The 23,090-nt window shown below is 36.4% G+C and overlaps 1 protein-coding gene across 2 annotated transcripts; it reads right to left on the bottom strand.

Moving 5' to 3' along the window:
- Positions 1 to 4,264: 4,264 nt before the first annotated feature.
- Positions 4,265 to 20,247, bottom strand: LOC138333085 (putative amine oxidase [copper-containing]). Of its 2 annotated transcripts, none has more exons than XM_069281218.1 (3): positions 20,206 to 20,247; positions 5,716 to 7,786; positions 4,265 to 4,839 (listed from the first exon to the last, which is right to left on the bottom strand). In XM_069281218.1, the coding sequence occupies exons 2-3, from the start codon at positions 7,780 to 7,782 to the stop codon at positions 4,531 to 4,533; spliced, it is 2,376 nt and encodes a 791-aa protein (XP_069137319.1). In that variant the 5' UTR covers positions 7,783 to 7,786; positions 20,206 to 20,247; the 3' UTR covers positions 4,265 to 4,530. The 2 variants fall into 2 exon arrangements, with proteins under 2 accessions (XP_069137319.1, XP_069137320.1); XM_069281219.1 differs by lacking the exon at positions 20,206 to 20,247 and adding an exon at positions 15,345 to 15,485.
- Between the last annotated feature and the right edge of the window lie 2,843 nt (positions 20,248 to 23,090).

Genomic DNA, 23,090 nt, shown 5'->3' with positions numbered 1-23,090 from the left:
TAATGACTAGGTATCATCACAAAAAACATCATCAACATCGTTATCATCTTACTTACACTGTGAGCTCATTTACACATTGAAAGAGAACATGAAATATTCGTTTGATTCGTTTCGTACAATAACAGGAAGTTCTGTCCTCAGGGGAGGTAACTCAGTTCAACTCAACCATACACAGGAACGATAACTCTAGATGGCACAAGCCAAAATGACTAGACTATAACGAGAAAAATAGCTACTATCCATAAAACAAGAAAATAACCCTGACTACTTGTCAGCACAAAAATAATGGCTATTTTTTTCTTAAATATATGGTTTCTTTAAGCATAATGTAATTTTGTAATTCAACTTCGTGTGAAACAGCACAATACAGTCTATTGTAACGTCCTGTTATCAGCAAGGTTCGTTTACTGTGCAGTGTGTTGCGGTGTGTGAATTATTTGTGATTTGGGAGGCTGCGGTATATTCGTGTTGTGTCTCGACACATGTTCTTCTTATAGCGCTATCTCACAGAGGCATGATGATAGGATGATACAGAACATACTAGCAATGGAAACACGGTATACATCTGCTTAACAGTTTGTTAGAAAAGTGCGCTTTTGTTGAGTTTATTTCTATCCAAATGGAATGTCCAGGTTTTTTTTCTTTATCTGTATTATATAAGCTGACCTAGAAATAACAGCTAATCTATACTTTGATATTTTGACTGCTTGGTCATCATATAGTCAAATAGTCTGTAAAACTAATTATAAGCATTGATGTCACTATTTTTTATCTTCACCGGGATACGAAATGAATTTTGTTTTTGCAAACTTTTGTGAGAATCCGCGTAGTTGGCAAACAAAGTTTCTTTCATGCCCCGATGAAGTTAAAAAAAATAGTGATATCAATACTTGAATAAAAATGAACTGCTTAAGCCAAGTGTCATAACATAAACTACTTGGCTACCTTTAAGTGGTAACCGTACTGGATGACACAAAGTTTCTTTTTAATTACTTTAGTATACTGCATATAAAACATGTCCCAACGATTGTATAACATGTGAATTATTGATGTCATATCCACTCTTCTTCCTTTCTCTTTATCTACCTCTTTCTTCTCTTTTATCTGTTCCCCTTTTAGAAAATAAGAATGATATAATATGAATGATATAAAGCCATCTTATGATACATATATCATATGTGTTGTAAATTATAATGAAGAGGGCTTTTGTAAGTTAAAATTTATTTGTGCCCAATCCTGTTGCTGAGTCATTAAGATTTGTTTAAAAACAAGGTACTGATATTAATACATTTGATTCTATGAATTTTTGAGTGTGACGTAAGACAAAGTGTGGTAGTTTCTGCTCCTGCTTAGCATTCAGCATACCGAGAGTGGGACGACTGGTTCGCCCGTTAACAATATAATGTTACTGGGTGTTGTGTGTTGCTTGGTGTCTTCGGCGTCATGCTTCAGTGATATAGCACTATAAAATGGGCAAAAGTTCTACTATACAAGAAGACACAACGCGAATATACCACTGCATATTTGGGAGGCCGTCCTTACATGACCCTGGCTGTAAATAGGACATTAATTAATCAAACAAACAAAAAACAAAGCTATACTGATAAAACATTATAATACATTTTCTAAAAAAAAACCTGAAGCAATTAAATCTTTCGGTTTTGCTAATATTCCGAGTGAATTCAGAAATTGCCGATTAAGAAGATATATTAGACATTTTCCACTATTATCATCGGCTAATACATGATTGTGTGGCGTTAATTATATAGCATATTGACTCTGTGTTTCAATTTAAGAAACACCGAGTTAACATTCTTTTACGAACTTTATTGTCAACGCTGTCTTCTTCAAGGTGCCGTTCTTTGACCAATGCTTTTCTTGTAATTTATATGCACATTAGAGATTTTTCGATATTTGTTAGAAACAACATATCTTGTATAGACATGAATGACCTTTGTTTCGGTACATATGTGTTATATCACCATTACAGAATTATATCTGCTCTACCGTACTCGGACGATATAGCACCATATGGACCTCAACAAAGATCCATAATTGATAAATATTATTATGTGTCGTCTCGTTCGTAAAAAATACAGTTGGAAAGGTAGATGCACTAGATTCCGTATGTCACAGGTGTCTTTTAGAAAACGAACTACTAGTGTAATATCGAACAATTGTTTCATTCGAAGAAACATTATTTTCAACATATCTTTTTATTATCACATGTTGTCAATACATTCTCCTACGATAATATCGGTATGTATAACAAGAGATGAAAATGAAAAATCAAAAAAAGGCTTTAAGGCTTAAATGATTTTTGTTTTGTTTGTGAAAACTACATGTACCGGGTAGTTATTTTCTGAAAATCAAAAAGTCTGAAATCAGCCGATCGGCTGAGGATTTTCAGCCCTATTATAAGAAGTGTAATTTCCCACTTATACTGCTTTTGTTTGTTTGATTAAATTTACGTACTATAAAGAGGACTTTTAATTCGATCAGACAAAAGCATTATAGGTGGGTATTTAAAAGTGCGTTGTAATTCTGAATACATATAGTTTTATGAGGACCGTAAAACACAAGCGAAAACAAGTCAAATTTATGGTATCTTATCGATATGTTAATGCCCTGGTATTTACTTGTGTCATTTTGAACTAGAAGTGCGTTGTAAATCTTAGTGTATTAAGATATATTTGGACCTTAAAATACAATTGAGCGAAAACAAGTAAAATTTATGATACATCATCGATATGTTAATGCCCTTTTATGAAGGTCATTCTTTGTTGCTTGGCTGATATTGCCCTGCCGTGGTTTAAAAGGCGGGGTTGTTTGTTTGTTTGAATAATTAACGTCCTATTAACAGCTATGGTCATGTAAGGACGACCTCCCATGTATGCGGTGTGTTGCTTGTATGTTGTGCGAGGTACGTGTTTTAGGAGACTGCGGTGTATTCATGTTGTGTCTTCTTGTATAGTGGAACTGTTGCCCTTTTTATAGTGCTATATCACTGAAGCATGCCGCCGAAGACACCAAACAACACACCCCACCCGGTCACATTATACTGACAACGGGCGAACCAGTCGTCCCACTCCCTGTATGCTGAGCGTTAAGCAGGAGCAGAAACTACCACTTTTATAGACTTTGGTGTGCCTCGGCTAGGGGACACAACCCAGAGCCTTCCTCACAGGGGCGAACGCTCAACTCAAGGCCAAAAGTGAGGCGGTGCCAAGGGAGGCATTATGAAAGATTAAGTCAGTTAGGAAGAAGAGAAAAGATAAGATCCTAAATTTAGTCGCCTTTTACGATCATGCAATAGGGGCAGCAGGTTCAATTCTAACGCCCTACCTGCAGAGCCATAAAAGGCGGGTACATAAACAGCCAACTCATGAAAAGTTTCTCTCTCATACCTAAAGGTATAATACTGCCTTGTCTAGGGCAATACACTCCTGTCGCCTGATGCTGTATTACATGACTACCCATGCAATAAAGCCTCATGACGCTACAGCGTCAACAAAATTACTTTTTTCTCGATACAATTTTAATATTTTTTTCAGTAACTATGCTGGGTTTGCTATAATAGATACAATCAATGGTACTTGCGTTGAAAATTTCACACAATTTTCATGTATAGAGAAACGACTTATTTCGAAATGGCGGAATATCATAATTGTAAAATAGCAATTAAACGTCGAAATATGAAAGAAAGATACTCTTCTATTCAACCCGAGGGTCACAATATGTTGTAAAACCCGATGCAAGCCTGGGGTTTTACATTTTGTGATCCTCGGGTCGAATATTTCTATCTTTTTTATCCGCATATAAAAGGCAGCTAAGTACTTAGCTTAATTTATGCATACCGATACTTGCACATATATTTTATAGGAGTTTTCTGCCTTTAATCTATGTCCCAAATTTATTGTTAGGATTACTTCCCTTTACTGATAGGAGTAAAGGATCATGGGTAGAAAAATAAATTCTAGGCGCCATTATCATGAGAAAGTGCGAGCTCCAATTTTGAATTTTAAGCAATTACCCACCCTCTTCCACCCTAAATTTATCGTTTGTGGAACACAATTTCTGTTTTGAAAACTTATATAAATTTATATTTCCAGCCATGATCTTTTATTTTACTCCAGTTAGTTATTTAGTTATGCTTTTTTGTTTTAAGTCTTATGTTTGGCAGAGTTTTGGTAAACTCCACTCATGCTTTTCTTTATTTTACAAAGTGTCTCCTTTGTTTGATATGTATAATGCTATGCCTTAGTCAGTATGACTTTTTATTTGTTTGTCTATATATTTTGTGTAATATTAAATGTTACCATCCGGTGGCCATTTCACACAAAACTATTTTTTGTTGTTTATGTGACAAGATGGAGGATGCATAAAAGAGTCTTATATCATAACTTACAGTATGTCATATAACCAATGAATAGCCATGGCAGACAAATATTTTCAATAAAGTTGTAGTATAATAATTATAATTTCCTAAATATGTAGTTAATGAAAACTTAAGATTATTGATAATGAAGTTCAAGGTTCGTCCGTTTCGAATAGAATTGACGCGTCTCCTTCAATGTCTCCCCAAAACGGGTTGTATATTGGACGGCATGTCATTTCATCCTTTACATCATGTCTTTCCACCTTCATGCCAGCCGCCGCCCTCGTTCGGTCACGTGGTTCTAGTCGGATGGCATTTCTTGACGCTATACCCTGGTCCTCTTGGAAATAGTTGTATGGTAATAGGAGGAAGCCAACATCCATTCCGGGGGTCGGGGTGACGGGGAGGTCCTCAGTGTGGGGGATGTGATGCATCCCGAGAGTCAGCCAGGTCACGAGATCCTGGAAGTAAATGCATCTATTAGGGTTATATACCGCTTTCATTCAAATATAGCAAAAATGATCTTATATTCAATTCATTCAGTTCTTTATGCAATATGCTATGCTATATATTTTACCGTGTAGCCGATTAATTTTCAAAGGGTGATATTTTTTAAGATTTCGCAAGACATTCCTTTGACCGCGAAAATTTTAACCTCCGAATATTATGATATGTTTGGTTCATTTATAAATTAAAAACCGCCAAAATTTAAAGTTTTTGCTTTCAGACCAAATCTCGAAAAGGTATTCAGATACAATAGTTTTATGACACGGCGAAATCGCTAGGAAGTTTATCGGCTTAGTTGGTTTATTGATTCCTCATATTTTACTCTATTCATTGACACGTACTACTTCGTTCAGTATAGAATAGCATCATACAGTTGTTTCTAAACACTACATATTTATAAGGGCCTAAAACGTATTGTGGCACTGAATTCGAATATAAGAATATCCCACCGAAGGTATCATACGATATTTAAAGCATTAAATTGGAATTTAGCACGAAAGGTATCTGTTATTCAATAATGATTTTACATAGCCAGGGCCCGGCACCATAAAGCTTGCCCAGACAGATTTTTTTGCTCAAGTCTATGCCATACAAAATACATGTGTAAATACTCTGTCTGAGAGTAGCTTCATGGTGTCGGGCCAAGATTTTTTTTATTTTAAATCATGGATATAGTTTGGTAACGTGTATCAAGCTTGTCAGTTTAATCGAACCCAGTCAAGTTTTATTTTATCCAATAACATTTAGTATTTTCAAATGTAGTATAACCAATAATAAAAAATAGCCCAATACATATACTGGCGGATTAATAAAGGGGTTATTAGACATACCTCATCAAGGATGGATTCGTTGTCGTCTATAAAGCTTTGGAATCTTACAACAGGTAAGGCTGTGTCAAGCGCTGCATACTGTGAGCTGCTGAATGATTCAGTCTCTTTCCGGCGAGTCACTGCCATCTGATACCGCGACCAGGACATAGAAGGTTCATTTCCGTATTCCTCCGCGACCTTTGATTTGATCATCCCTCGTGGTAGTACACGGTAAGATCGTTTTAAGCCATACTTATTTGTTGATGCATTGTTATAAAATGTGAGGTATTTTGGTTCGTCAAAATTGTATTTGTATGCTGCACTCTGCTCGTCTGGTTTCAAATTGTGAGTAAATTTAGTTTGGTGGTACTTTTCACCGGCGTTCTTTGACCAAATATTATCTACTGCCTCTGATTCTATATCTAATGTTGCAAACCGATTACTTATGCCCATAATATCAAGGTCGACTTTAAAATGAATAAGATGTTGGTGAATATTTCCAGTTATAAAGTCATGTAGTCGGAAACCATATGGGTCTTCCTCCGGTCTGTAGAAACTAGTAGAAATAAATCCAGTTGAAACAACCCGAACTTGAATAGCGCCATTTTGGTAGAAATCGAAATCAAATATATAATCGTAATTCATGACAGTAAGTATTGTTCTGAAGATAAGCTTAACGCTCTCCATTCCCTCATACGATGTCTGGGTAAGAGGTTCGTAATTATAATGTCGACGATGAGGTTCTCCGGTGTTGAGTTCAAATATACAAAACACGTTTTTCGTGGTAAACGGTTCGTCAGACGTCTCCGTCAGAAAGGAAGCATCGACAAAAGTCGCGTGAGAGGGGCAGTCGACTCCAGGCACGAGCGGACTGGCCTTTGGACCAATCAAATCATGAGAATCGAAAAAATCTGCGAACATTTGTCCTGGATTGTTGGCCGAATAGAACACAGCAAGTTCTTGTAAGCCAATCTCATACACAATTCTTTGGCCATCATACCGGATGTCATAGACCTGTGGACCGTACGCACTGGATATTCTGAAGTCGAAACTCCAGCGCATGTAAGTGACATGAGTATATTCCACACTGTATCTCCTGCCGTCCGGCTCCACCTGGGTAGGATTCCTAAGAGGCATGTCCCAGAAAGGCGTCCCACGTCTTTCAGCTTTTGAGAAAGAGTTGTCGTGATTCGGGTCAGGCCAGGTTCTCCTTGTGTTGACTGGAACATTCGCTTTGAAATCATCAATACTGTCATAGGTAGTACCACTGAACCATAGTTTCTCTACACTGTAAACGGCACTACCAGTATTTATCAACACTGCGAAATCTAGATTATTCAGCAGATAATTTTCTTTGTCTCGACTCAACCAGAACCAAAATTTCCGGGTTTGTTCCCCGCTAACTGTGGGTGACATTGTGGAAAAATAAGTGAGGATCAGACATTCGGAGTCACAGTTCCGAAGTGCCCCGCCATAAATCGATAATAAATGGTCTCGGAGTTTACCGTCGATTTCCTCTTCAGCAAAGGCAACTGCCACGTCATATTCTGCCATGTTGATAGGGCGTAGGATAAACGGAACTGAGGTTGGCCTTCCTGGAACTAGTTTCATATACGTCGGATTTGGGAGAGGGCCAACGAGTCTTTCGATGGCGTCGGGCGGGTTTTTGGCACCTCGAAATATAGTCACAATTGCCTCCCTTGGCGGTTGGGGCCCACCTTCATCTAGATGTCTCAATACATCTGCCTTTGGTGGCAAATACAGCTCGGCCAGGTAACGATAGTTTGTGTTAACTGTATTAGAGGGAGGTCTCGTGATGTTAAGAGATTCCTTCTGTGCTAGGTATGACACAAGACCTCGGATCTCTGTGGCTGTCAGGTCGTGGAACACAGAAGGTTGCGATGGCTCGCCTAGTCGAACGGTACCGTGAGCTGCTGGTAACACGATGGAAGGTGTTGAAGATTCATCAGACTTGCTATTTTTCTGTACAAGAGCCGCCAACACAATAACAGCCGCCAGGAGCAACACTGACGTCACAAACAGGAATGCAGCCACACAGCGCCATTGAGATGGTTTATCCTCAGCCATTTCACTGCAAATATAGCACAACCTTAGTTACATGAAAAATATATATGGAAGTAATACGAGGAATGGAAACTTCGGAAATAATTGATCATCCGACCGGTGGTGCATGACGAAGATTAATGTTTTAATACAATGGTGTGCTCGCAAAAGGTAAATCGCTGAAATATCAAACAAAAACATATTGGCACGCAAAATTTCAAATGATGTAATTAAAAGGTAAATTTTTTTTTCCGAATTTGCATATAGATTTATAGACGCTTTGATAAGGATAAGATAAGTTGTTTGCTTGTGATTGCGATATCATTTCTTGCAATCAAGTGTTACTCTTTTATAACAAGAGGCCCAAGAGGCCTTGACGGTCGCCTGAGTGCTGCTTCAGAAAGAGCATTGCAAAGTTGGTTCAAATCTATAAAAATTATTTACGAAATAAAATAAACTTTAAAGTTGAACTTTTGTATTTGAATTTTTATTTTTTGTTTTTCATTTTGATTGTATTATGTTACCTAACCTTATGCTTAAAATTCCAATTTGCTTTGTTAACGTTCAAAACAAAACAAAACTAGAAGTCACTCAGTGTCAGTAATTTTATAAATTCCACTTTTTAATCCATGGAGATTATTTGGTTCCATCAAACCTATAAATTTAGAAGGATTTTTAAATTTTAGCTATTTTGGCTCCGCCCCTCTGGTCCCTGGGGCTCAGCCAGGACCAATATGGATATGGTGATAAAATGCTATTTCAGGCTAATAATTCTAACCCAGTTTGATTGATTTCCTATTAAAACTAAGCAAATAATGTTCATTATTGTGTTTTTCCCATATAGACTATAGTAAATTTGACCCCCTCCCCAGGGGAAAATCCGAGATCCCAGGGCCATGAAATTCACAAGTTTTGTAAAGGGCCTTAAGACCTTCCAATCCATGAAGAGTATTTTGTTCCATCAAATCTGTGAATTCAGAAGAAGATTTTTGAAATTTGACCCTTTTTGGCCCCGCCCCTAAGGCCCCTGAGGGTAGGCCAGGACCAATATGGATATGACAATAAAATGCTATCTCAGGTTAATAATTCTAACCCAGTTCGACTAATTTCCAATGAAAATAAGCAGATAAAATACCTAAAAATGTTTTTCCTATATAAACTATAGTAAACTTGACCCCCTCCCCAGGGAGAAACATGAGACCCCAGGGTCATGTAATTCACAATTTTTGTAGAGGACCTTAAGACCTTTCCATTTATGAAGAGTACATGTATTTGATTCTACCAGTTCCAGAATTTCAGAAGAAGATTTTTGAAGTTTTAACTTATTTGACCACTTTTGGCCCCACCCCTGAGGCCCCTGGGAGTCAGTCATGGAAAATTTGTTAATAGGATTCAATGGCCATTTCATAGGGATAATTCTGACAACATTTGACTCATTTCTTTTTACAAATTACCAAATAATGCTCAAAAATATGTTTTCCCTATATGAACTATAGTAAATTTAACCCCCTCCCCAAGGGGAAACCTGAGACCCTATGGTCATATAATTCACAGTTTTTGTAAAGGACCTTTAGACCTTTCTATCTGTGAAGAGTATTTGATTCCATCACATCTGTGAGTGGAGAAGAAGATTTTTGAAATTATAGTCAATTTTACCCCTTTCTGCCCCTCCCATAGCCCCCTGGGGGGTGGGGACCATATAATTCACAATTTTGATTGGCCTTATGCCTTAAAAGGTTTGTGCAAAATTTCATTGAATTTGCTTCAGCGGTTTTTGAGAAGAAGTCGAAAATGTAAATTGTTCACTGACATTCGATGGTTGACGGACGACGTATGACGCACGACGACAGACAAAAGGCGATTAGAATAGATCACTTGAGACTTCGTCTCAGGAAACCTAAATATCACTACTGACGACCCGTCTGGTCCCATAGTATGGCAATGAGCAAATTAGCCACCCGAGTTATATATTTGGTGTTTTGTGTGAATAAAACATACGTCTTTACAGGGTGACACAGGAAAGTGACGCATTGTCAATTATTACAAAATTAAAAAAGAAGAAAGTCAATAGCAATTATAATATTCTAAATTTAGTCAACTTTTATTGATGTGCACCGTGCGTGTAGATCAGAGTCGGAATAAGAACACTTTTTGGTTTATTTCTTTTATTTGGCTAAAGCTTATACTTTTTATACTTCAGAGTAGGTCAAGTGGGGGAAGCCGTTGTTTTAATAAATAAATAAAGAGGGGGAAACCAATTTCAATTTTTGCACATTAAAAGATATATGTTACTTAATAAGTTATTCCATATTCTGCAAGTTTGTGGGAAATGCAGACAAGCTTAAAGTAATAATGGTTTCTGATAGTCTTGACAACTCGAATTCAGCATAAGGTGAGTCGAGCGACTGGTTTGCCCCTTGTCATTATTATGTGACCGGGTGGGGTGTGCTTTTTCGGAGTCTTCGACGGCATGCTTCAATGAGATAGCACTATAAATGAGACGCGACACGAATATACCGCAGATTCCAAAAGCATACAGACACATTGCATGAGAGGCTGTCCTTAAATGTCACTGGCTGTTAATAGGACGTTAAACGTAATAACGCGAATTCCTTAAGACCTCATCGTGCTAAATATACCGCAGTGGTTCTAATGTTTATGCTTTAAAACTTGACTTACTTGTTATTTTAAACCTATATTTCAAATACAGGTAGTAGACGGTGAAACGTTGTGTGTCATCTATCTGTATTTTCTGTAACGCGTTTATCTGGAGTACATTGCGGTGAATGTAACACCAGGTTTAATTTTTTTTTTTTAAAGTTTTATGGAGAATATTATTCGAATCGGAAATGCTGTTAAGGAGCATCAAATTATCACTGAAGCTATCCTTGCGTTTGCATATTATCGTGACACATGTTGCTGGTAATTTCTATTCCACATTTAGATTAAAATTGTGAAGGCTTTGAAATTCACTAGACCATGACCGCTTCTGTTTGGTATGAAAGTCCTGATACACTTATTTCTCCATAATGTGCCTGTATCATTCAGTTCATTCAGACTCGGTATGCATAGCAAACCAAACAAAGCATTACAATTTACTGCTGTGCGCTAGAGAAACCCTTGCATAATTTTAGAAAGGATATTTGATAGTCTACTCTGACAAGGTACCAAGTTCAAATTTCTGTTTAGTTTAGTAGTAAAATATAAAAATATTCTATTCGGTTCTGTAGATTTGGACATTCAGATGCAAATAGCAAGCAGTACAAAGTATTCTAAATTTAAAAGTTGCATTATTTGAAAAAAAAATCTAATATTCTACTTTAATTAATTATATGGTTCAAATCTATATTCAATTTGGAAGAAAAATCCTGAAAAAAAGGTCCACAGAAACAAGCGTAATGCAATTTTTATTAACTAAATACATATGTACTTTGTAGAACAGAAGACACAGCATTTTTTTTAACTTTAAATTGATATTGACTTAGCAATTTGTTGTTGCTGATAGTTAATCGTATACATCTGCAAATTCATTGTACGTGTAACAAATACAATCCGTTAGAAAAGAGAAATTGTAAATCATTCTAGCAAGATGTACATACAAAGCATTAAATGCAAGTTATATTTATTTGGACAACAGATTCTTGTAAATATTTAATAACGTTGTATATTAATAATACAGATTTTGATGATATAAATTATTTTTGTCCGGCGAACTCCTCCTAAACTACTTGACAGATTTTCATAAAATTAAGTATACACAGAAGCCTGGCATAAAAGGGAAATGTGTAAACTATATAGGATTCTGCAATATTCTGGAATTTGAGAATTGGTGCAGGTATTATGATAAATTTTACTTTGATGCTATTTTTAGAGGTCACGTGTGTAGAAATAGGAACAAAACATGACAAAATCTTATAGAAAGATCTAAACAAAAATCGATAGAAAAGCAGCTTCTTTATGATAAAATATTAACATTAACGGACATATACATTTGACCATTATTGAAATCGACATATATGTTGTTGACATGTGTTCAAAAGAATGTTAACGTATGTATACACATGTTCTCTGCATTTATAAATATATAATTGCTATACCGTACAAACATTGAGAATACAACAAACATCCAGTTATACCTTCTAGCCTTTAGATCCTTCGGAATAAAATTTGGTAACTTTCAAAATTTCATAAATGATACATACCTGATGTCGCTGTAACACACCGATACTCCTGTACACTCTTGAGCTAGCTACTCTATTACAAAGGTATGCATAGTTTACCTTTAAATTATCAAGTAGGATTAGCAAGCACAAAATACAAAAAGTCACTTCCACAGTTGGAAGTCTGTTGCTTGACTGTCCTGTAGCATACGTGGGTAATCAAGCAACACACACACAAATTCAGTCACATTAGCGAATAAGCTTTTCTTCGTTTCCATATATTCAGATTAAGAGGATACTTGATAATTAAATTTATTTAGTTGAAACACTTAAATTTCATTTACCTACTGTACGCGGCAGGTTAGTTGGCAAAGGTAATATTTGTGTTTGAGTTGTTATATAGAGGTAGAAAGAGGAAAATATACTTGAATTTATTTCGTTGAAACACATATTTTATGTATTTCTACCACAATAGGTGATGTTATTCAACTTTCAGGGTATCAAACAAACGATGCAGCTGTTGATTAACAATTTGTTTATACCACACGCATTCTGATTAGATGATACGGTGAACTTTGACCGAACAGCTTTTTCCATAATGTCACGTCATCATTTGTCAACGTCATCAATAATCAAATGACGTCATGCTTTGCTTCGATCGCCGCTTGACGTCCAAAACAGCTGTTGGAAAGCGTATACGTCTTGGTCATTGTGTCAAAATACGAGACGTTTTCATGCATGGTGTAAAATTGACCTTAAGTACTTATAATACATCTTGACGTACAAGAAATTCAATGTTGAGTTTCGTAGATTTGACGAGTCTGAAATGAACTTGATCTTGATGATAATCTTGATGATTATCTGGCGGGAAATAGACGACACCGTATCGTACAAATGCTTTTACGTGTATACATTTAATCCGACATTGTGTTTTGTTTTCTGGAAGCAAGTATGAAAATTGAATTCAAAAAGACGTACTAAAGTTGGGTATTATGACTAGTTTGTCTATTGCCCATTTGTCCGAGTCGGATAAATTTTAAGTTCACTCTCCCGGTCCGTTTGCATGTGAATATTGACAACTAGTTTGTCCTTATGTCGTCTATTTGATTGTCTGACTGAATTGTCTTCCAGTTGGGTCAACATTAAGTGAGTATGACGACTGTTCGCCCGTTGTCAGTATAATGTGACCGGTTGGGGTGTATTGCTTGGTGTCTTCGGCGGCATGCTTCAGTGATATAGCACTATAAACGGGTTCTACTATACAAGACACAACACGAATATACGCAGTCTCCCAAAACACGCATTACACACTTCATACACGAAACACACCGCATACATGGCAGGCCGTCATTACATGACCCTGGTTGTTTATAGGGCATTAATTGATCAAACAAACAAAGCGATCAGACTATTGAGATAGGGTTACTTCCGAAGCTCTTCAACCCCCACCTATCTCTTCATTCATCACAGCGTCGTTTTGGAAACCAGACTCCGCTGGAAGCTTCACAAGACGTAGTAGTTAGTCGCACTCGATATAAATGTATAGATATATAACCAATTTTACTCAATGATTTGATGGTTTTTAATCTGTGAAATATAACTTGACAAAGCACTAAATCAGACGTCGAATCTCACATTTTCCACTCCATATCGCTATGTTTTGATATTAATATTTCATGTGTATCAGGTGAAAAACAAGCTTTCCCATATTAAACTATAGCGTTAGTGATAATTCATACGTACATGTGTACCTGTTACCGTTTACCAACCCAAACCAAACCAGTTTATAGTGTAATCGTCGTAATAAATACAAGGTATGTGGTTCTAAACTTATCACTAAGTGGGCACCATTTGTGGCAACTTCAGAAAGTTAGAAAATGAATCGGAGCATACAAATTGTCACTTTTGATGAAAATCCTCTTCGTACAATATCATCATTGTAGTCAGAGTGGTGTCGCATCATTAATTCATGTTTTTGATCTTAGCAAAAGATTGCGGTGTACAACGCATGGAAATCGGGCATAATTGACTTTAAATCATGACCCAATTGCATGGTTCATGCACAAGTTTTACTGTTTTATAATATGCAAATATTTCTAAAAGTGTTCATCGAGATTGCCTGATAGTCAATACTGTATTTGATAAGAAATTAATATGGGGAAAAATCTTGACTTTAGAAAGTTGGGAAATGAATCGGAGCATACAAATGGTCACCTTTAATGAAAATCCTATGCTTAGAAGCACAAGCTTTATTTCTAAAATTATTTATTAGTACTTCACTTTTCCACTTTTATATTACATTGCGTTTCTGCAGAAGACGACTAACAAGTATTATATTTGATTGATCTGCTTTTAATCTTCATGACAATATGTCTCGTTTTCAGAAACACAGACATAACACAATTGAAATAATGTGTTTATAATGTAACAATTAACACGATACGTGCAAAAACGACAAACGTTCCTATTGCATGATCGTAAAAGGCGACTAAATTTAGGATATCATCGTCTCTCTCTTCCTAACTAACTTTTCCGTTGACACCGCCTCACTTTTGACCATCGGTTGAGCACTTCCCCATGTGAGATAGACTCTGGGTTCTGTCCCCTGACCGAGAAACTACCACTTTTATAGACTTTGGTGTTTCCGTTCCTGCTTAGCGCCCATGATCGGTAATGGGAAGGGATAGTGTTAGGGTTATGCATCACCATGTCATTCAAGTATTTTTTATATGAACGAGATATGTTATATTCCTTATTCCGTCATTGTATATTTATATGAACGAGATATGTTATATTCCTTATTCCGTCATTGTATATTTTAGAGTAGGCTCACTTGTGGTTAGGTATCCATTGTGAAGTCATTATATTGTGGGCACAATTCACGTCGTTTTCTGTGAAAAGTATGACGTTGTGCTCGCAAACACATGATGTCACAATCAATGTCTACCCACAAGGGCAGATAACTCTGTAACATACAAATACAAATTTGGGCCAAATTTTATCAAACAACCTTTTTGAGAATTAGCAAATATTTTGTATAGTGACTGCCAAACACCGTTGTTTCGGTTTCTATTTCATCAAATATTTGTTTTCCCTCCCACTTATATAATTTGTTGAAATGATTTCCAGATGACCGTTAAGGCCCACGGGCCTCTTGTTATTATTAAAGCCAAACCTGCTGGCGTCCAAAATGGACTTATGAAAATACATATGTTTTTAATCATTTTATATAAATTGAATTGTGTGTTTTAATGAGTCGGTCAAGGGGCTCCCTATTGGTGTCGGTCTACCTCTAGGGTTCCTAATACTGGTGTATTTTATGCAAATGAACCACCATGCATGCAGTCTAAATGATGTTGTTCATTGACAGATACAGAGAGTGAACAGCATGGTTTCACTACATGGGAATTACAACAATACACCTACCTCCTCTTTGTGATGCTAAACCTTCGTCTTCTCCGTCCTGATCAAATGCACGTGTACTTACAGTTCTAACACACATGCACACAAGTGTTATCTGGACCAATCAAGATGCAAGCCTCGTTTCTCTATACATGTTCCGAGGTAGAACGTTCCGAGGTAGAACAGAAGTACCAAAGTACTACACACCACATCGCATCCCACACATGGGGCCGCCCTAAATGACCAAACGGTGATTAGGCTAATCCCAGTTTAACGATTTTTTTTAAATCAAGATAAAATAATTTCTGGTAATACGAATAATACAAAATTGTATAAGATTCTATGTATTCACCTGCTGATTTTGGTGAAGATAAAATCACAAATTTTGCTGTAAATGAGTAATGAAAATTTCACCAATCATGTGATTAACTAATCATCCTAGCTTTTAGGATCCTGGTGCTGCTAATAACCAAACCGGACCAAGCTACATGTACAAAGTTATCAAATAGGCTAGATAGTGTTAGCAGTTGTGGAAAATATTTAATGACAGAAGTTACAGTTGTTTTATCCATTGCGTTTTAGCGGTCCTCTACAGACGTGGTATATCTGGTATAATGATGTCTGCGAACTAGTCCAGTAGCAGCATGACCTAAGTAATGTACTGAGTCGCGACCAGTTACCGTGATCTTTCGAGGTTTTTGAATTTATATGTGGGTTAACTGAGCGAAAATTTTGACATTTTTATTTTTTCATCAATAATGTATTAAAAACCATAAGGTTTGATTAATCAAGATGTGAAATCATTCATAGGTACAGATTAACATGTATGGTGCCTTATGAACATTATTTATGATGCCTTATGAACATATACAGTACATGTATTGGCTGTAAACGTCTCTGTTTTTATACTTTAGGTATGTTTAGATGAAAACATGTATACAGAAAATACTTTAAAATTAATAACACTGTAAAATGTTCAATGACAACTTGGTTTCATGCATGGTGTGACCTTATATACTCATTTCACTACAATGTAGGTGTAAAATATTTTGGGCAGTTTTATATTTAACAAAATATTAATTACAAATGTGTATAAGTGGTGGTCCATAACAGAGCCTCTTATGTTATTTTCGTAGAAAAATATAAAACCACAAAAAATGAAAATACAAGTAAAGAAATGGAAAGTTTAGATAATACTGTAAACAAATTCAGTTTACGCATAATTTGTTGGCAATAAAAAATAGCAAGAATACATCGGCGCGAAATATTTCAAATACAAGAAAAGTAGTAGTAGAAGTAGTTCTGGACGATACTCCACCGCCGACAGAGTATAAACGATACTCATAATTTGAACAATAATTTCTATTAAATCGTGTATATATATATATATCTAATTAACGCAAAAAATAATATGAAATAATTCATTTTGCTTTTGCTCAATCATTACTTAATTCCATATAGGACATAGTGTCACGGACTTATTTCGGGATGCAATTATTTTTAATGTTTTTATCTTGAAGTAAAATAAGAAGCTCAAACTTTTCAATTGTGGTAAAAATGTAAAGTCAGTAACATTTGTAACTTAAGACAATACTAAATCGTCTGCTCCTGTTTTTTCATGAAGAGAAATTACCATTTGTCAGCAGTGGAGCACAACACGAAACAGGAGACAAAGGGAAAGAACTCGTGTTCAAAGTGAGTTTGTGTAAATTGAATATAATGATAAAAAGCATATCTTAATCATTAGTTTTTCCAATAACCACAATAAAACATATATATTTTTTATATAGTTCTTAATTATCTTTAAAATGCTACATCACCATCGAACAGTAATTTTATCTATTAAAATCAGGAGCGGATGAATTAGTAGTTTTCCTCAGTAGTAAAAGTTAAGTACTGAACGCTATTACCATCATTGAAAAGTTTGAATTAGACATATATACACATGATAAAACATCAATTATTGTGCAAATGATAAACATTATTTATGCTCTGTCGGTGGTAGAGCATCTTTAATCAGTATTACGAGCCGTATAACAATGATTTCGATATCACAATAGGTATATGATGATCAAGCATTTTTACACAAATTTCAAATTATCGGAAATCATGCGAGAACTTATTTGAAAAATGTGTTTTCACATTCCGGTTTTTGAAAGCATGGTGGTTTCGTGCTACGGGATTTCACTCTTTATATTAAATTACTATTATTATTGTTGTAAAGTATCTATTTTGTTCTCATTTACCGCTATTTGTATTTAAAGCCCCATTATGTTTTGGGGTGAAAAAATATCGTCGTAAAGTACCAAACTTTGCTGAATAGTAGAGCATATATCCTTATGAAAATATCCGCTAATAAAAAATGCCCAACATTTCCATGTTTTTTTAAAAAAAAAAAAAAAACAATAGAAACTCCCTCTTCGGAGAGGGGGGAATCCGTAGTTCCGCCCCAGAGCCATAATAATCTAGTACGCATGCGTAGGCACAAAAAAGTGGAATTTCCCTAACAAACTTCAACATATAGTGCATGGCGAACGCACTGAAGACTCGCCAAATACGTGTCAGCGAACACACATGGGTCCGTTCCTCACCACGAATTTAGCGGTCAAGTTGCATTGCTCGATCGCGATCGACTGTACGTTACGATCCCGGCCACGGATTCCACGCATGGACCTACAAATACATGTTGCATGTATTTACATGTAGTTTCTATATAAAACTAGGCTAAAACTATTCAAAAAGTGTTTGTTCTTGAATGGAAAGCAAGCAATTAACAAAATTATAATTACAATGGTATTTGCTGATCTTATGTTTTTTGTAATAAAGATTTATAGATGCCTATAATGTCTTATCTAGCTTTATTAAAATGTACATCGAAATCGAACACACGTACGTTTGTGTTACCTGATGAGGCCTCCCACGGGATGACTAGCCAAACTCGTAAACAAATGTAAGTAAACACAAACACGCCATGTCGTTACCTGCTACATGTGTATATATATTACACTTTGTTTCTTTTTATAATAATACAGCGATGTATACATACATACATACGAAGTCTGGAAAGCCTACATGTTCTACTCCATCGAAGACCGATCGCGAACATGTACATGAAACTTAGACCAGTGTTTGAGACAACAGGGTCAACGACGATATCGGCATTATCGGATATATCAATGACAAGTGATCATGATCATGAATTACTAACTGAGTACAATCCACATTGTAGCATAAGATCATTATTATGAACTTTGTAATAACTACATGCAAAAACATATATACATAATATATGTTTATGCTACATGTAAATATACATGTATATGAACCACAGGTGTTAGGCTCTATAGACTTTTTTCTCTCTATATGACATATACATGTACAAATGTATATGTAATACTGCGTCAATATATATAGAGAGAAAAATGTCTATGGAGCCAAACACCAGTGCATGAACCACATATGTAGGCCAATGTGATTCATTTTTATCTCATAACTCATTGCATGCACGGGACAGGAAAAGGAATGCATGTACAAAATGTAAAATAGTTTGGTTTGATTGAATAGTACTAATTAAAAAATAAAGTATAAAAACAGTCCGTTGATGATTTCTATACAGTTCATCAAGTGAAGAAGATCTGGTGGAAAAGTATACCAAAACAGCTAGAGAAAACCTGGATCAGTCCTTCATTAAAAGAAAAAAAATGGGGAAAATACCCGTTTAAATAAGACTGGTAAAGTCCTAGCAGTCATCACGAACTTATTTTTTCTCACATATTTTATTTAGCGCATAAACTTTTAGACTTGCTCCATTAATCGAACTTTTCCTATGAAAACAAATGGGCTGAACGCTAATAAACATAATTCACGTTCAGCATAAAATGAAATGCACACTCGTGAAATTAGAGAAATTTCAGTTTCAATTCCCTTTTCCTTTTTACTACACTGTACGTACAAGTAAGAATTACGTACCGACGGCAAATGATAGTCCACCAGGTAGTATCAAGGGTCAAAATAATATATGTTGTGTCTTTTTAATGATGAAACTCCAATAGTCTGACAATATTTATATCCCCTTAGTTCACTCTAATACTGACGTTTGTACTAATATAAATGCGAGTCTTTGATTAGTTTAATTCGCTCCGTGTACATAAAATTGTAGGCCTATATTTAAAAATGCCCATACGATAATTAAGTCTCATGCACCTGGTAATCACTACTTGATGTATATAATGATCCTTTTCTAAATACACGAAACGTAATCGAAAAAAAATTATTCAGTTAATTATACAGAAATGAAATCTCGACAGGTATCGATACAACGTACAGATTGATGTATCTCGACTAGCGTCGATTCCAGTGATCTTTCATCTATATGTACATGCATGTACTATAACATATTTCATAGACGAATATCGTTATAAAATACCCAAAGAATGAATAGAAAGCAGTTATAATACATGTATATAGTAAGCTATTAGTCCACCTCTTTACGTATGTTTTAAGTACATGTACTTACATGTAGATATACTGTGCTCTCCTTACTCTCAAATTATGAATAGATTAGTAGCATCATGGTATTTATTTATCTATATATTGTTTTGGATTAATACTGTATTTATCTCAAATTATTACACGAGAGGAAAGAAAATTAACCGATAATCACCAAAATTGACACGGTCACGTGTTTATATTTGTACGATAAAATACCCCATATGGTGCCCCATGTATGCATTTCACTATTTACATCCACTATTTTTCGATTAATACGTATTTTGTATTAAGCTTTATATAAACTATATGTAACCTTTGACAGGACACATTTATAATCTGTGAAATCTAATATGTATCATATACTAAAACAATTATAGAACATTGTATTGCTCACCGTTTCCTCAAAACTGCCCTCTGTCTCGGCCATGCTTGTGTTGTTTACTATACACGAGGTATTTTTAACTACGCAAATCAACCCGTTCTATTTTAAGAATTCTTTACTAATTGATTATTGCGTAATTATCTTCATTGGAAAGAAACCAAATGAAGAACCTTTCATAAGGGATGTTAATGTATATTTTAGCAAAGTTTGGAAAAAGCATAATGGGACTTTAAAATGATATCAAGGTTATACTTTAATACTTTTTTTTGCGGGGGAGGTGTCAGTAAACAATCCTTACTGTGATTGTCGAGTGTCTTCCATCATATGCAGGCGTATACGCCTTACAATTTGAAACTGGTTTAGAAACTTTGTCGGATAGAAGAAAGAGAATAAAATTCAACCTTTATATAGATTGCATAACGATCAAACTCCTGAATATCTTTCTTCCTTACTTCCTTCTACTGTTCAAGGTAATGTTAGATATCCTTTGAGAAATGTAAATGATTATAGAATCCCATATTATAAAGATTGGATCTCATCAATCGTAGTCGTGAAAAAGCCGAACGGAAAGTTGAGACTTTGTATTGACCCCAAACCATTAAACCTGGCACTTAAAAGGAATCATTATGCTATGCCAACCATAGAAGACATCTTTCCCGAATTGAACAAAGCACGCATATTCTCGGTAGTTGATGCAAAGGACGGGTTTTGGCATGTTGAGTTAGACGAAGAGAGCAGTTATTTGACGACATTTGGAACCCCTTGGGGCCGGTATCGATGGCTCAGAATGCCTTTTGGCATCTCACCTGCCCCAGAGGAATTTCAGCGGAGATTGGACGAGGCACTTGAAGGATTAGAAGGAGTTAAGGCGATACACGATGACATTGTTGTGTTCGGATGTGGTGACACAGATGAAGAAGCAAAGCATGATCACGATCGAAAACTCCAGGCTTTATTTGACAGATGTCGTGATGAGAACATAAAAATCAACAGAGACAAGTTAAAGTTGCGCCTAAGCACTGTGACGTATTTGGGACATGTGATTTCGGCGAAAGGTCTGGAAATGGATCCGGCTAAAGTGAAAGCCATCACCGAAATGCCCGTTCCGAAAGACAAAGCTGGAGTACAACGCTTGTTAGGCATGATAAACTTTGTGCAAAAGTTTGCACCGCAATTGTCAGAGATGACTACTCCGTTACGTGACCTTTTGAAAAAGGATTCAGAATTTATGTGGGACGCAACTGTTCAAGGCAAGGCTTTTGATGAAATCAAGAAAGCACTGTCCGATGCGCCGGTATTGAAATTTTTCGACCCATCAAAACAAACGGTACTGCAATGTGATGCTTCAGAAAATGGACTAGGGGCATGTCTCCTTCAGGAAGGACACCCTGTGGGGTACGCGTCGCGAGCGCTCATGGCAACAGAATGTAACTATGCCAAGATTGAGAAAGAGCTTCTGGCGGTGGTTTTTGGAATGACAAAATTTGAATAATACACGTATGGAACACATGTTGTTGTTGAATCAGACCACAAGCCATTAGAGATTATTGACAAGAAAAACCTGTTTAGTGCTCCTAAACGCTTACAACGTATGTTGCTAAATCTTCAGCGTTTTGACTACACAATCGTCTACAAGAAGGGCACGGAAATGTACATGGCGGATAAGTTAAGCAGGACATTTTTGTCAAGTACTGATGAAGAGACACGTGTTGCGAGTTGCCTTTCTGAATTTGAACACGTAAACACTGTGATACATCTGCCAGTGTCGTCTGAAACGCTTCATAAGCTACAACAGGCCTCTGAAAGTGACGCAAGTCTTATAGAATTAATGCGAGTTGTTCAACGTGGGTGGCCAGAGAGCAAAGAACAACTCTCTCAAGAGGTCTAGAAGTACTTCCCTTTTCGAGAAGAGTTGACTGTCCACAACGGATTGTTATTCAAGAACGACCGTGTTGTAGTGCCAATTTCCGAACGCCGTAACATGATGGAAAGAGCGCATTCAAGCCATATCGGTCTCCAGGGATGTTTACGAAGAGCAAGGGAGTCAATATATTGGCCGAATCTGAATCGTGACTTTGAAGAGTTTATTCGGGCATGTGACACGTACAATGCATATTCACAGGAGAATAGCAGAGAACCTCTGATATCGCATGAGACACCAAGCAGACCATGGGAAAAAGTCGGCGTTGACCTGTTCTACTCGGATGGGAAAGACTACCTTCTAACCGTTGATTATTATTCAGATTTTTTTAAGTCGACCGTCTCCATGACAAGAAAGGCACTGAGGTAATCAGAAAGTTGAAGGCTCATTTTTCGCGCTATGGTCTACCGTGTGTCGTTATGTCGGATAATGGGCCACCTTTCAACGGGAAACAATTTTCTGACTTTGCAAAGGCCTATGAGTTCCAACATGTCACTAGTTCGCCAAGATACCCGCAATCTAATGGGAAAGTGGAAAACGCGATCAAAACCGCCAAACGTATTCTTGAAAAATCCAAGAAGGACAAGACAGATCCCTACTTGGCCATGTTGGATTGGAGGAACACACCAGGGGAAATTGTCAAGTCGTCCCCTGTCCAACGGCTATATGGAAGACGCACCCGTACGCTGTTACCGCTAACAACAAAGCTATTGGAGCCTAATGTGGTTCCAAACTCACAAACTCGAAAGGAAATTGAGCGAAGGAAAGACAAACAACAACAATATTATGATAAAGGTACCAAGGCATTGGCTGAACTAATGCCTGGTGGGACAGCCAGAATTAAACCAAGTGAGTTCGGAAAGGAATGGACAAAAGCAAGCGTGCAAGATAAGGTGAACATTAGATCATACACAGTCAAAACAGAGGACGGGTCAGTTTATCGTAGAAATCGGCATCATCTCAAGAAGACCCCAGA

Source organism: Argopecten irradians, chromosome 10 (assembly GCF_041381155.1).
Source record: "Argopecten irradians isolate NY chromosome 10, Ai_NY, whole genome shotgun sequence".
NCBI lineage: Eukaryota > Metazoa > Mollusca > Bivalvia > Pectinida > Pectinidae > Argopecten > Argopecten irradians.
Note: the sequence above shows the minus strand (reverse complement) of the source record. Positions and strands in the feature narration are given on the sequence as shown.